The sequence below is a fragment of the Eupeodes corollae genome, chromosome 2, assembly GCF_945859685.1.
Source record: "Eupeodes corollae chromosome 2, idEupCoro1.1, whole genome shotgun sequence".
In the NCBI taxonomy this organism is placed as follows: domain Eukaryota; kingdom Metazoa; phylum Arthropoda; class Insecta; order Diptera; family Syrphidae; genus Eupeodes; species Eupeodes corollae.
This window is the reverse complement of record NC_079148.1, coordinates 80824490-80840813: the sequence shown is the minus strand read 5'-3', so window position 1 is coordinate 80840813 and position 16324 is coordinate 80824490. Positions and strand designations below refer to the sequence as shown.

The 16324-nt window shown below is 33.3% G+C and overlaps 1 protein-coding gene across 4 annotated transcripts in view; it reads right to left on the bottom strand.

Moving 5' to 3' along the window:
* LOC129947020 (voltage-dependent T-type calcium channel subunit alpha-1I) overlaps positions 1-16324 on the bottom strand; it is a 190280-nt gene that overhangs the window by 3852 nt on the left and 170104 nt on the right. For 3 of the 4 annotated variants that reach the window (XM_056057425.1, XM_056057422.1, XM_056057423.1), the window contains 8 exons: positions 14378-14533; positions 14023-14205; positions 13789-13959; positions 7822-8022; positions 6723-7759; positions 5792-5984; positions 5195-5344; positions 935-2824 (listed from right to left, as the gene is read on the bottom strand). In XM_056057425.1, coding sequence (XP_055913400.1) covers positions 935-2824; positions 5195-5344; positions 5792-5984; positions 6723-7759; positions 7822-8022; positions 13789-13959; positions 14023-14205; positions 14378-14533 — 3981 coding nt within the window. Of the gene's footprint in view, positions 1-828; positions 860-934; positions 2825-5194; positions 5345-5791; positions 5985-6722; positions 7760-7821; positions 8023-13788; positions 13960-14022; positions 14206-14377; positions 14534-16324 lie in introns of all 4 variants that reach the window. The other variant, XM_056057424.1, reaches the window with a different exon arrangement.

Here is a 16324-nt window from a genome sequence, read left to right as displayed (position 1 = left end):
AGGAACGGCATGTTAGTGAAAAACAAAAACATTTTGGATAATATTTTGTCAGGAATTACTTTAAAAGCTTTCAAATGCAAAGTAAAATAGTTCAACTCATGTCATTACCTTCAGCTACTTTATTATGAAATACAATTTTCTTAAAAAATGTATCGATGTGAGTGTTATATTTAGATTTACTTTACAAATGACCCTGAAGAAGAATGCTGCTATCTAAATTATTTGTTTCTAAAGTTCAAAAAGAAATATCTAAACAAAATTAAAAACTTTAAATGCTATTGTTTTCTTTCAATGTCCGTTGTACGATGCTTTAAATTTATCCCGAGAATTTTCAAATATAAAAACATTACTTTCTTGAACGAGAAAGTCATTAATTTTGTCTTAAAAGGAGAAAATTGAAGGCAACTGGGGGAAAGACACAAGGTTTGGATGGAGTTATGATATAGACAATGTAAAAAGTTCGTAATAATGTTATTAAATTCTTGGGAACACAAGACCTGTTGTTTATTAAGTTTAGTTAGCTTTAAACGAATCTGCTTTATGAAACATTCTTAAAGAATGCATAAATGCTTCTGAGAACTTAAGCAAACTAAACTTGAAAAGTTATATAGAGAAAGCAAATCGACAGATCCAATTTTTGACGAAGTGGAGTTAGTAAGGATTTTAAAAAGAATAAAAACTGGCAATGTGACAAAATAGAACAACATGGGAGTTGAATCGTCAATGGATATTTAATACATGGGAACACTCAAAAACTAGTTTTAACATTGAGATAAGGGGTTACGAAAGCCAACCAGAAATCAATAAAGAATTTCAAACAATATTTACCCAAAAAGGTTTAAAAACGCATGGTTCTATGCTGAAAGTTTTCCAATGCGATAAAAAAGTAAGTAGATAAACTTTTTAAATACGAGTAGGAATTCAAAATTCTCACCTGTTCATCTAGCGACCGTTCTTTTGTTAATACTCCTCTCTTTCTTTGGAACGCTATGCTGCTACGACGTCCAGCTCTTCGTCCTAGTGGTACTTGCAAACTAACGGCTACTGCTTTCCTAGCTTCCTCCGATTCATTAAAGTCATTTCCGTCTGCAACCTCTTCGGAAATACTATTCTTTTCGCCGAGCATAGCCAAAGATTGCACTGTAGAATTGCCCAAATCCAACAATCCCATGTCGGATTGGTTAAAGTATTGCACAGTTTGTCGCCGACCTGTATTAGTGTATTTCTTTTCCAGCGAAGGAGTGCTATATGTAAAATTTGAAGGCAGCGAAGAAACCTTTTCGAGTGGTTTTTTGGCTGCAGCTGCTTCTTTTTGCGATTGCAGTTGCAAACAGAGCGCTTGCTCCTCCTCGAACTCCTGCTCGCGTACTAGTTCCCGCTCAAGCTCAACATCCATGTCCATTTCGTCTTCCATCTGTTTGTGGCTCTCCTCGAGGTGTTTCATCAGTACAGCCACGACGACATTCACTAACACAAATTGTGCCATTAAAACGAATATCACAAAAAATATCGGAGCTATCACTGAGCTGACGCAGCAATTGCGCACGCAATCGGCTGCGTCATCACAGTTATCTCGCAGGGTATCTTTCATGATGCCGTTCCAGTTATCGCCTGTCGCTACGCGAAACAATGTAAGGAAAGCCATACCGAAATTGGCGAAATGAGCATGTTCTCCAAGGCCCTGACACGGTATCTCATCAGAGCATTCCAGTCGGCCAAAGAGTTCAACGCCCAATGCGGCAAATATGAAGAACAGCAAAAAGAAGAGGAGCCCCAAGTTGCCAACTTGTGGCAGTGCCTGCATCACCGTATCGAGGAGGGCCCTAATTCCTTTGGCCATTTTAAGGAGCTTTAGTACGCGAGCTATTCGCAGAACGCGCATCACTCGAATTATTGTTGGATTAATCGGTATAATTTTAGTCTCAAGTTCTTCTAGGACTATTCCTACTATCGAAAGTATAACAATACCCACATCCAGTTGATTCCATTTGTCTTTCATGTACAGGCGCACTCCAAGGGCTACCACTTTCATGACGGCCTCCAATATAAATACTGCGGTAAAAAAATAGTTAAAAATTTTCAACACATATCCCAGGAATTCAGGCATCTTGTAATATTCCATGGCCATTGTGACAACGTTAAGGCCGATTACAGCGGCTATTGCTAGGTCAAAGTACTTTGAGGTCACCACGTTATGTACAAATAACCGAGTGGGTGAGTATTTTGAATAGTAGGGTGGTTCATGCATGCGTCGGCGTTTTTTCTCCATCTGCAGTGCACGCTTTGCAGCGCGTCGGATTTTTTCTTCCTTTTCCTGTTCCTCGCGACAGCGATGAAAATTCTCAACTACAACTCCGACGAACATGTTTAGGACAAAAAATCCGACGAGCAGAATAAACGCTATGAAGTACAGCAGCCGCCATTCGTTATAATTTACAATTGGCTGCTGATCAACACCGACTGCATCCAGACCGGTGTACATGATATTTACCCATCCATCACGCGATGAAAGGACGAATAACGACATAAGAGCTTTGCCTAAATCATCGAAATTGTATTTTCTATTGATCCACGCATTTCCTTCGATTTTAAGACAGTCGGTCATGTTGCGTACGTTTTTAATATTCTCACCCTCACAGTAGTAGAATGTTCCTTTGAAAAGCTGGACACCAAGGATCCCAAATATAATAAAGAATGTGCAACAGATAAGGACGATGTTTCCAATAGGACGGAGGGACGATAAGAGCGTTTGCACGACTAATTTCAAGCCCGGGGCCCGATTAATAACACGCAAGGGCCGAAGGGACCGAAGTAGTCGAAACACCTAGAAAAGTAAAGTAAAATATAAATTATGTAAATATTAACATAATACGATAATAAACTTAAAAATATGCGCAAGAATGTACAAAACAAGGATATTACAAATCGTACACATTTGAATTCTCAGAATTCGTTAAGTATATTTCTGGAAACCCAAAAAAATCCTATTTGACTTAAAAAGGTGAAGAAGTAAATTATTAATTAAACACGAAAAAAGAAATTAAAATCTTACGTTATATATAAAAACAATAGTTCTGAATAAAAAAGACATTTATTTACAAATTGTTTGAAAATAGGAAGCATACTATAAAATAACGAAAATCTTATATAATTCAAGTTTGTCACAACAACGTTCAGAGATATTTAGATGCAGCCAGACTCATGTGATTTTGTCAGGGCTCAAGTCTTTGAGCCAAAAGATATACGTTTAAAAAGATACTACATGAAGTAAGTGCTTGTGGAAAGAACTGAGTTTGGTATTGAATTCCAGACTTTTTAAAGTCATACAAACCTAACATTGCATGGTCACTGAATTAAAATATATTATATTGTAATTTGCTTTAAATTGAAGGCAGTTTTGGACGAACAAGGTTATTGCTAATATTGGGATTGCAGATTTAAAAGTCCTATAGTCTCAAATCAACAAATACAATAAATAGAAGTTTTAAAGATTGCATTTAAAATAAAAATATACATAACGTTACTTTTTGGTTTTGAGGGTTGGCCAGTTTGCGTGAAGTAAGCACTGCACAGTGAAGTAAGTACTTTTAATAGAAAATTATGTACTGCAATGTGGCCGGTTCGCGCTATTGGTATACAAGGAAGTGTTAAAAAATTGAACTTGTGCTGTGTTGTGTGGGGTATAAGTTTTTTAAATTGTGTAGTTTAAACATGATTTCATGCAATAATTGTTAATAAATTGTGATGTAATTTATCAAAAAAAAAACAAACAAAATTAGTTTTAATTAATTTTGCTTAACAACGCAAATATTTTGAAAAGAACGTTTTGCAATTTTGATAAGAAATTCTGAATACTGTTAGTAAGGCATGCATTTTGGCTGAACTAATTTCTACTATCTTACAACTTGGAAACGAAAATGTTTGACATATATTGTAAATATAAATACAATTAAAGCACTTACTTAAATTTAAACTTATAAGTATGTATGTTTGGTGTGGTGAAAAAGTAGTGTGATGTTCAAATTGGGTAGCCGGAGCACACGGGTCATAAGAGATGTGGTTCGTTTTTAAATAGAGGAGCAGAGTGTTACCCACCCCTCGCCGGTCGTTATTTCAATTAATACAAAATGGTGATAGGTGCTTAACCTCACAATTCAAATCAATAATACATTTTGCAATCATAATTAACTGAAGCAGATTAAAAAAAAACGCCACGTGAAGGACGCCTCTCAATAACATGGCAGGAAATATGGATAAAGAATTATATTTTGGGTGATTATAAAGAAAATTACATGTTTTTTATACACTGATGAAATTGCTTAAAAATTAATATGCCTTCCAGCAGAAAAGATAATGACCTGAAACATTTAGGTGGCGTGATAAATCAATGTTCATATTGTCCAACTACGTCCCATATGTCTTAAATTCCAATGAAAACCTTTTCAGATACATTGAAATGCCTGTTCATTGAACCGTATTAAATAATGCTTTTATTGCACTTTGCAAAAGTAAAATAAAGTTATCTTCTTTTGAGTCAGTCATATTGCTCTAACGAATTGAATTACTTGGCAAATAAAACTGCTGTAGATAATAATAAAATCAATTTGGTTTTCACTTTACTTAACTGTAATACGACAACTTCTGAAAATGTGCATTATTTTTACTTGTCTTTACATCACGTTTTTTTTCTCCCTCTAAATTATAAGTTTTGTTGCGTCACAAGATAATAAACAAAATTACCTAGAAAATTCTGTATATCAAATTTTAATTTATTTTCCTAGGAAACAAAACAAGTTAGCTTTCTCATTCTTAAAGCTATACGTTTTCACACAATTTCTAACATTTTTGTATGAAATACCGTACGTCAGATTGTTTTTCAAATACTGAATATTTACAGTAAAATAACTATAGATACTCAGTAATTGAAAAACGAAAAAAAAGTATCAACGAAATTTGGTATGATATCATTTTTCATACTATTTCTACCTAATTATATAAATATACATAATGTTATTCTTCATTATTTCACAGGTACCCAGCTTCATTAACTAGAAAAATTATGTGACAACTTATTTTTGGAATATCCATCTTTGCCTCGCATTGGCTCACAGACATTTCACTAACGAATACCACCCACGATGACTGTCCATCTTTTTAGGTTTCACCAAAGCCAATAACTAACCCCTTAGCTTACCCTTAAAATCCCAAATATCCTTGGACTCGATTCACTTATCAATGACATTAGCAAATCAATTATTGATATTGTTACAAGAGATCCATCCATGATGTTCCATCCAGATGTGAAGTAGGCATCCGGCCCATAGAACATTCCAGTGGCAACCACCTGTTAACAATATTGGAAAAAAAGAAAAAAAAAAGTTAGCTGGAGATGTCTTTGTACGATGGCAGATACTGAAATAATGAATCAATATGTTAGTAACAATGTTACGGTAACCGCATGTGTTGTCTGTGTCATTGTGCATGTATGTACATATGTATGTATATTGTATACGTCTGGAGATGGAAGCAGACTCTAGTCGTAAGCTTGAAGGAACATAAAAATCCAATCAACGGGCTATCCAACTGCGAGAGAGCGGAAGCCGCCACAGCTGGAGTTCGAGTTCGGTATTAAAGGATCAGGGTTGTGTTATTGTGGTATATGAAATGAATGCTGTTGACACGAGATATGTCTGGGTCCTTTGTTGGGCGACAATAAACTCAATATACACACTGGCGAGTATACCTATTACATACACTTAACAACAAACAGGGATTCCAGAGGAGATTTTACCTTAACGAACATTTCCACCGTAAATACTACTGTGAACACGTAATTGGCTGTGCCTAGGAATAATCGCTCTGGACTATTAGGTGGTATGTTAGGCCTTTCCATTGCCAGAGTTATACAGTTTAGGGCAATAAACAGCAAAACAACGTTGTCAAACCATTTTTGATTAACAAACCATGAACATATCTGCCGAAACCTGTGAAAGAAAAGATGAAAAAATATCGATTTATAAGTTTATGTAAGTAGGTATAGTGTAAGAACTACACATTATTATATTTAACGTAGGTAAGGGTTCTTAAATCATTTTGACAGAAGTTTGGCACTTATTTCTGTCACTTCAAATCAAAAAAAAATTAAGAATTAAATGGTTACTTGTTAGATTAGAATTCCAGATTCGAAAGCTCTTTTGGATTACAAAATTTCGAACACGAATGAAAATTAACAAAGAACAAAACTTAAAATGCCTCACTAACTGGTAATTTATTCAGTAAAAAAGCAATCTATATCTTAAGAAGTTGTCGCCACAAATTATTTGTATTCCTTGATTACAAAAAGTGAATAGTTTGTTATTGTATACCGTTTTAAATTTGTTTGTATGTTTATTTTATTTTCAACTTTAAACAACAAATCTTTTATTAATTCCACCATTCCAAGCGTTTGATTACCAAAGAATATCGAATCAAAAACATAAAAGACCAAACCGAAATAAATTTATAAATCCATTAGAAGTTTTTTTATACGAGTCGATCACACTTTTACCTACATGCATACCAAGTAGTCACATTAGAAAACTTTCTTCGGCATGCGTTAACAAAAAACTATGTTACCCTAAAATCACCACCCATGTTAAGAAAACATCCCAACCCATACTGATACCAACATGAACCTAAATTCAAACTTGTAACTTAACGTTAAGTTCAAACAATCTGCTTACCTATTGTCCTCGGGAAAAATGTACATGGAATAGGAGTCACGTTCTTCGGTGAAATTTGTAGGTTTAAGGCGTTCTATGAGAATTTTTATTTTCGAAACTCGCTCCGAGTTTGTTAAAATGGAATGCGATTGCTGCTGGTTTTGTAAGTATGCTTCCTTCTTTTTGGCTGCCTTTTCATCTTTGGCTTGTTGCAGCATTTCAGGCTCATTGAGATTCGATAAGGATTTTTGCCATTTATCCAAATCAATTTTTGAGTTCGTATACGACATCGATTTCCGATTGGCTTCCAAGTTATATAGATTTAAATTCGATGCCTTTCCAAATGCAATTTCAATAGATGACATTCGCCTTCCGGAATAGTTTTTCATCGAGTTATGACGGTTGATGTTTTGGTAGAACTGAGAGTTATTGTAGACACAGGAAGCACGCCTGCCTCCGCCACTGCCGCTTTCAATGCCACCCGTGCTGCTTGCAACCGACAGTCGGCGCATCGAGTTTTGGGGACTGTTTTTATTGTTGGTGTCTTTAGTGTTGTTTTGAATACGATTTGCTGATCGTAGAAACGGATCGATTCGTTGGTTACTTTTTGAAAGCAGCTGGGAGGAATCCCTGCCGTTATTGAGAATAATATTTTCTTCGTCAATTTCCGGCGAACCATCAGTTGGGTTTTTTTTCTTTTTTGAACTCGAACGTCTAAAACGATTTAAGCCCGGTGTTTTTTGATTTTGAGTGTTGAAAGTGTTTCCACTGCTAGTTGAATTTTGTGTGGATTTTATTTGAAGTTGACCATCGTCACCAATAGTTGATGGAGTAGTTGAATTCTTTGTTATGTCATCTGTTAGATTTCGATTACTTCCAAATTGATTAATACTAGTATTGCTTCCTAAGTTACTAACACTCAGTATATTAATAGGTGTTTTGTGTGGCTTAACTGGTGAGGGTGGAATGAATTCAATTGAAGGAATACCTTCGTCTAATGAACATTGAGCGTTGAGAAGCGTCGGTGGTTTAAGAAGTGAAGGCGAACTATGACTTTGCTATAAAATAATTTTTTTTCTTACGTCATTAGAGGAAACATGAATCGAGGATAAAAACTTACTTTTAAAACACTTTCTAATCTTGCTGTGGCGGCTTCGAATTCTTGTTGATTCCAGTTCTTAAAAGTACTCCCAGACTCAAGAGTCGTGTTGGGTGAGTCTTGTGGCGTTGCTGCTGTTGTCATTATAATGGGTGGGTCTCTGACTGGACGAAGTTTCGTAAGCTTTGCACTCTCACTGCGACGTTCTTTTATGGAATATGTCTGTATCAAAATTTTTAAAAGGAAATATCAGTAGAAGAAAAAACTAATGTAAATGTTTCGAAAAATTAACGTGGTTATGGTGCGGACTTTGAAAAAACTTGTATTTTTAAAGTTTACGCAACTTTAACTGGCAGTATAAAAGTAAATAATTCAAATTGAATTGTTATAGTGATAAAAATCATTAAACTTACTCATACAATAGGATATAAAGCAACTTGCTTGTTTTTTGAAATAGCAAAGAATTTCTGTCTTTATTTTAAATAAATGCTGTAAGGAAATACTATTCGAAACTTAAGTCTAAAACAAACATCAGTTTTGCTCTATAGAAATACGGGAGCATTAATAATTTGATTGAAACAGATAGCAAAAAATATTATAATAAATTAAATTGGGTGGCGCAACAGTCCGTTTGAGAACTAGGGCCTAGTGGCTGACAACTCTTAAACATTCCTGTGTGCGAGTACTGTTGTCAGGGATGGAAGGGACCTACAGTTTTAATCCGAATCCGAACGGCAAATTTGAGAAAACACTTTTCATGACGAGAATTACACTTGGAGAATTTGTCAATTCCTCGCAAGCGGCAGTACCCGTGAAAAAACTTTAGGTGGCATGTGGAGGGATCGAACCCAAGACCTCTCGCATGACATTCCAACGCACTAACCATCATGACACGGGTATTGCAAAAAATATTGAATTTTAAAAATACATAGCAACATATGTATATGTAGAGCATATAAAATGTTTAGTTCATTTGCGTTTCGCTGTGTGCGCGTAATGTTGTCAGGGGTGGAGAAGACCAACATTTTGAAGCCGAATCCGAACGGCTAATTTAAGGAAGCACTTTTCATAACAAGAATTTCTCTAGGAGGTTTTGCCAATTCCTCACAAGAATCAGTACCTGTGAAAAAAACTTTATATGTCACAGTTGGGATTGAACAGAAGACCTTTGGCATGATAGTGCCACGGACTTGCTATCACGCCACTATGAATTTTTTTTTTATTTCCTTTAACCTAGGGTGGTCATAACGTGTTTGAAAGAAATAGAACATTTTCAAAAATTCAAACTTCTACTGTTATACTCCGTCCGCTCACCTCACCATCATCCAAATAAAAGATATGATCAAATGTTCGTTTCATAAAAATATATATTAATTACAAACTAATAATAATAAATAATAATATTTAGTAAAACTTAAATAAATCGCAACAGTCCATTGAGAACTAGGGCCTAGTGACTTACAACTCTCAACCATTCCTGTGTGCGAGTTATGTTGTCAGGAATTAAGGGGACTACAGTTTATATGCCGAATTCGAACGGCTAATTTGAGAAAGCACTTTTTCATGACAAGAGTTACCCTTGGAGAATTTGTCGATTCCTCGCAAGAGGCAGTACCCGTAAAAATTTTTAGGTGGCATAGGCAGGGATCGAACCCAAGACCTCTGGCATGAGAGTCCAACGCACTTTTTTTTCAAATTCATTTTTATTTATTCAATCTTAAACCTATATTAAAGCTAGACAAAAATTCATAAAACTAGCCTAGTTATCCATAACCTACAACTAACTTAATGGTCCCATACGGACACTCTAAGTTAAACTATAACACTAACTACTAATGCAATGCCTTTCGGCCCTAAGATCTATTTTACTTCAATTTATATTTTATTTATTTCTGTATTTATTAGAAAATTTTGAAAAAAACTAATATCAAGATCCTTTTTTTTGTATTTTTACTTAAAAAACTACTTAAAATAAGGTTCTTAATATAAAACTTAAAACTAACTTAAAGTACCTATTCTACCTATAAACTACTTAAAACTTGTACAACCACAGCAGCAAATCTAATTATCTAACATTTTTGTTTTTCATATTTTGTTGTCTTTTTTTTTATTCCATGTTTTCTTTTTTTTCTTATTTTAATGTTTTTTTTTTATTTTATTTTTTGTATTTTTTTTTATTGTTTTTTTTTTTTTGTATTTTTTTTGTGCCACCATGCCTATTCTACTTAAAACTAAGCCCTAAAACTTTAAAACAAGTATGTAAGCCGGCCAAGGCTTACCAATTACCCACTATGAAGTGCCACCAAAACCCCATCCCAATTACCCAATATCAAGTGCCACCAAAACGGGTTCTCCTGCTTCACCCTATCAGTTCGGTCCCGTTCGGACACGGCCCTACTGAACCGAAGGAGCTCTGCACCGCCTTGTGCCATTGACGTCCCGATTGTATGGGAGTCGCCTATCCACGGTTCTTCGTCTGACGTGGTAGATTAACGGATCTGCCAATCTATCCTGTATCAGACCGCATTTGTCTTAAAAGAGGAATGCCGAGTTTTATCACAAAATTGTCAATTCTGTTGATTCGAGCCCCGTTGTATAGGACCTCGTTGGAATAGTAATGCACATAAGAAGATTCGGCTGTTCGATATAAGCCGGTACAGCGTCGTAAACACTGCCGCTCGAACACCCGAAACTTCTCCATCTGGAAAGGGGCAACGTTGAACAATACAGGACAGCCATACACGATCATTGGCCGTATGAGGGCCATGTAGCAAATTACCTTCACTCTGAGGTCAATTCGACTGCTAAAAAACAGCCGTTTCGTCAGAGCGAAGGCTCTTCTGGCCCTGAAACATTGCAACTATTTGTTGCGTTTAGATTGATGAAATGTCAAATGGAAATGGAAAAACAGAAAAAAAACAAAAAAAATACAACAAAAATTGGGTGGTTAGTTTATGCAGACGGTTAGAAGAGTACATTTAAGCAGCATTGACATGAGCGCGACCAAGGAAAGACGAATGACTTACAAAATATGAGTTTATATACGTTTGAAGGCATATTTCCACACAAATATTATTAACAAAACGATAGCAATATAGCTTCTATTTGATTATGATGCATACTTTTACTTTTCAATATCATATATCAATAAATTAAATTTAAGAAAATAAATATATTCGTAGCGAAAAAAATTGAAGTTGATACGAACTGTCAAACTTTATTCGCGTTCCACATTATCCACACTCCCAACGAATAAAATAATCGCGCGTACTTAACCTACAAAAATGATTCTTGTTTTGGTTTCGGTGGTCAAAGTCAAACTTTATTCGCGACGAATTAAAAACTCTCATGTGAAAGAAATGTCAAAATCGACGAATATTCGTTCATTCGTTGGTCGTGTTCATGTGAATAATGCTTTAGAGTTATTTTAGTGGACACTTCAAAGTTTTTACTTGCGATATATAGGAACTATATGGCAAGTTTTGCATTCGTGCAAAATTTCGAACTCGAGATTTTAATCAAACATTATATTACGATGGTAGACAAGTCGAAAAAAGTGGGTCCCGCGATTCCGTCCGGTCGGTTTTGTCTGTCTGTCCACGCTCCTACAGCCTAAACCATTGGGTCGATTGAGTTCAAACTTGGAAGTTAAGGTTTTGAGCAGATTCGCGTTAGGCGTTTTTTTCATTTTTTTTTAAGATCAAAACTAACAGTGGCCACCATACAATTTTTTTGGTCAAAAAACGAAAATTCGAATTTTCTCAAAAACAAACCGATAGATTTTCTTTAAATTTTCTCTAAAATTTTATTTTTTAACTTGGCTTCTTTTAATAAGAAAAACAAATTTTTGTATTGCTCAGGAAAGGTACCGCTCATACAACCGTTATTTTGTTTTTTAATTTTCTCGGCAACTTATGAACTGATTTCAATAATTTTTTTTCTGAATGAGCTCTTATATTGCCTTAACAATATTTGATTATCAAAAGTGCAATTTATTATTGTTTGGATTTTTAAAAAAATATTGAATTTTATTTTTTCAAAATTCGATATATCAAAAACGGATCAACATTTTTTTACGAAATTCAAATGTAAAGCGTATATTAACAATCTCCAAACAACTGCGTACCAAAAATATTTTTAGAACAAAATCGAAAAATTGTATATATAAAAAATTAATTTAAAAAAAAACCACTCAAACGATTTTCAAAAAAAAAATTTGAAAAATCAAATGTTTTTTTATTTATAAAATGGCATTTAAATTTTTGAAGACAAACTTATTTTTCGGGCAAAATTTTAAATAGTTTTTTTTTTTATTATTTTAATTGTGCATGAGCCCGAAAGAGCGCATTATTTTAACAAAATTGTAATTACATTCCTAGCTTTTATCTAAATTAGTGCATTTGGTACATATTTATGTATTTTTATAAATAAAATTATTGTAAATACCAACGATATGGCCGCTCATGTAGCGCAACTGTAGCGGATCAACGAATATGATATATATTTAATCAACAATCTATTTTAAAGTGTCTATCAAGAAGTATTATATTGGTTACTTTGTATATGTGATTTTAAAATATTATTCTTCACGAATAAGGTTGTTTCACACATGATTTACTTTCCTTCGCCTATATAAAAGAATACATACTTAGTAGGTACCTACAAGTTAAAGAAACGGGCCAGAAAGAGTAGATGTATTTTCTATTAGAATCACTTTTTCAACGTATACACATTATACCTATTTATAAAGGTATTACGTACAACTTCTACAACTACTGCTAAAGTGTCACTTCATAACTAAAATCCAAAGCGCACAAAAGCCTGACTGTAAACAACAAATGAATAGCAATTTCTTGTATGAACTATTCTTTATTCGTTTTAGACATCTACCTGATACCTAACAACACAACCAATAGGCGATCGCTTTACAATTTAAACATTCATGGTCTGCGTCTTTCTTATTTTATTTATTTTCCATCCTGGTTCTTCTAATATGAAATTACAATAAAGCTCTATCTAAAGGAAAAAAGCTTTGTAGGAACAAGTTGAATCTATATGAATCGCATCGTAGCTTTGTACATAATAGAAACCATTTTTCATATACAAAGATCGTACCTAAGTAACAGCAGACTTATGAATGTAAATAAAAACAAATATCTGTAAAAGATCCTAAACAGCTGACGTAAGCATGCAGAAGTATCTTTCATCCCCTTATTAGATACAATATTATGCCATTTTGTTTTACTTTTCCGTTTTTTTTATATAAAGTGCATTGATATAAAAAAAACAAAACCAAATTCATCAACCTTCATATGGAAGCTCTTTTATGTGAAAACATATACAAGATTAGACTCAAATAGAATGAAGGAAATTGTGTAGACTTTTTGGGTCGAAATTTAACTATCTCCCTTATTCTCCTGGCTGCTTATGGAAATAATATTTTTCTCTCGCTCCCTCTGAATTTCTCCAATTTCGATACAAATGCCACGCCAACGACTCGGCATCTGGTCGCCCTAAAAGTTTCTGCTCATGAGAGTTCTATGGTTTTCATATACAAAGATCGTGCGGTTTTTTTTGACAAATTAATTGGAATTTATATCTTTGAAGACAAACTTATTTTACAGGTATATTTTTAAATCTTATATATGTAAGTACTTTTTTAAACAGACTCTTAGCATACAGGAGCAAGTTCGTGCGACCCAGTCGTGCATTTTATTTTTTAATGAAAAGGAGGTAAGAACTAAGAATCATATTTTTCAGACACCAACATTTATAAAAAAGAAAAAAGAGAACATACATAAAAAAGAGTACAAAAAAGAATTTGATAGAAAAAGAAATAATAAGTAAGATCGGAGTCCAAAAAGAGAACATGTCCTCTTTAAAAGAGATGTTTTGGAAACTCTACTTTAACCAGTAAATTGCCTTGTGTCAATACGTAACGTATTCCTTATTAAAATTAAATTTAAAATGTTATAGGTTTATTCCTACCTTTTTTAATATTTTTCTATCATCTTCCATTAGCCTACTTATATCTTTTTCTGATGATTTCTTAACAGCAGAATTAGATTCGTTGACTTGATAGTCGAGACATGGCTGAAGCAAGCGCTGCTTTTGAATATTGCACTTTGGATCGATTGTTATTTCAGTCGCGTCATTTAGCTGAAAATACAAATAATACACTCGAAATTTTGAAAGAAAAATACTTCGTTAGTTTAAGCGGACCTTTCTAACATCTTCAGCACTATGCCATTTATTTCGAATCTCGTAATAGCTTTCATTTGTAGACGATGAATCAGAGGTACTTCGTGATTCATCATACATAATATCACTGTAGTTCTCAGCCAATGTTTCTTCACGGAGCTTTTTCACCAACTCTCTTTGCTCCCGTTCTCTGCGTTCGTTACGCTGTGAGTTATATTTCAAAAGAATTTTTTGATTGAAATATTTTAATTAATTTTCACATTATAGGTTCTGACTTTTCGTTGCGGTATATTTTGTTTTTGGGGCTTTGAAAGCTAAAGTCGGAACACTTATACTGCATCGATTTGTCAGGAATTGTTCCCTAACTTCTACATACCTCCGAACTGAATCCTTCAACAAGAATGGCAACAAGCAAATTAAACAGAACATAATTGCCAAATGTCATCAATGCCACGAAATACAATGCTGCCCAATGGCTAGTTTTTTCCATACCATTAAAAAGAACTACGTTCCAATCCTCTTGTGTAAGGATCTACAATTTTATTACCATTAACATTTATAAAATAAATTTAGTTTTGTTTTTAATTAGAAAACTAAAATAAACAAAATAGAAAAGCCAGAAATTTAAAAAACAAAACAAAAATATTTTTTTTTAAGTTATTTTTTGTTTCTTTTTGATTTATTTTAGTAGCAGCAATCCGACGTGTGTTAAGTTGAAACTTTCAAAAATCTTTACTTCATACCAGCATTACAATATAATATAATAAGTATAAATACATAAAAATAATTAATAAAAATGGGAGGTAACAAATATATTTTGATATGCAGGAGGTTTCTAATTTTGAAAACGTTCATATAATGTTATTTATCTATGTTTTTAATTTTTTTTAAGAAAGTTCTTAAAATTTCTATGAGTTGTTGTTTTCCAACTAAACAAACAAATTATTTAAATTATCAATCTCCAGAAATTAACGATTAATAGAAGAAGTTTTTGGTTTAATGTGTTAATTTTTGTAATAAACTGCATTCAAATCATATATACACGTAATACGTATCTACAATTTAATAACGGTGCAATGGGTAGCTTTCAAAATTAAAACAGTCATTTTTCCATGTTCTTTTGTTAATGTTGTGCCAGTCCAAGAGCATCAAAAATGTGATTTTTTTAAATAACATTCAACATTTTATGATTTAAATAGTTTTAATAAACTTAAGGTAAAAGCTTGTAGTTAGTTTTTTTTTCATTAAAATTTTCAATTAGAATCTAATAAACAAAGGAGTTAAATTTAAAAATGAAGGTACCGTTAGGCGTGTTATGCTGATTTTCTAACAAAAAGTTAGAAAATGTAGGTGTGTTTCGTGTGGCAAAGACTAAAAGAAGACCTTTTTAGGCCTTACATGTAAAAATAATATTTCGTATTGCCATTTTCAATGTTAATGCCAAAAAGGGTTTCATTGCATACGTTTATTTTAACTATTTAACCTCATAGCATTAAAGACACTTATAAGCACAAGTAATTGTATACAAATGTGTGTAAAAGGGGTTGGTCAATGAGATTGGCTAAACAATTTAAATCTTCAACAATATAATAATTTGAGGCTGATGAATTTAACGCTTAATATCAGTCCCAATAGATGCCACATATATTATTTGACCTGAATTGAATTAAGGATTGGGAGCTAATTTCAGTAAGATGTTTTAGGTGTGACGATTAGTGTGCCGTTAAAAGGAAATGCAATATAGGGACCATAGTACATGTTGTCAAAATGGAAACAATATATGTACATATGTATAAAAGTGAACATTATTCTTATGTTGATTCTGATTACTCATTTTATTAAAGAATCTTTAATTAAAAAGAAGTAGAATCTCACATTTTTTTTAAACTAAGACTCACTGCAGTCTTTCCAGTAGCCTTATTCTTAAATTCTTATTTTGGGGTGATAAGCGAAATAAATATACCAGTCTTGTAAGTAAGTTCCAGAATCGTAGCAAAAAAAGAAAAACATCAGAACGATTAGTTGAGATGACTGAGATTAAGGCAGTGTGCTTAAGATCACTGGTCAAAAATTCGTTAAATATTAAAATAAGACTGGTATTTAAAAGTATACTGAATTTTAATCTTGTAAAACAAAATTGTACTCTATAACGTGTTAATTAAATGAGCTTTAAAAAAAAATTAACAAAAAGCATGCACAGCTTATATAAATTAAATTCTATTTAGTTTTTTTAAAGCTTTTTTTACAAATGGAAGGGAAAAAAATAGTGAATGCTTTTGGTGCAAATACTTGAAATTATGGTAAAAAGGCTGCATATTTTTTT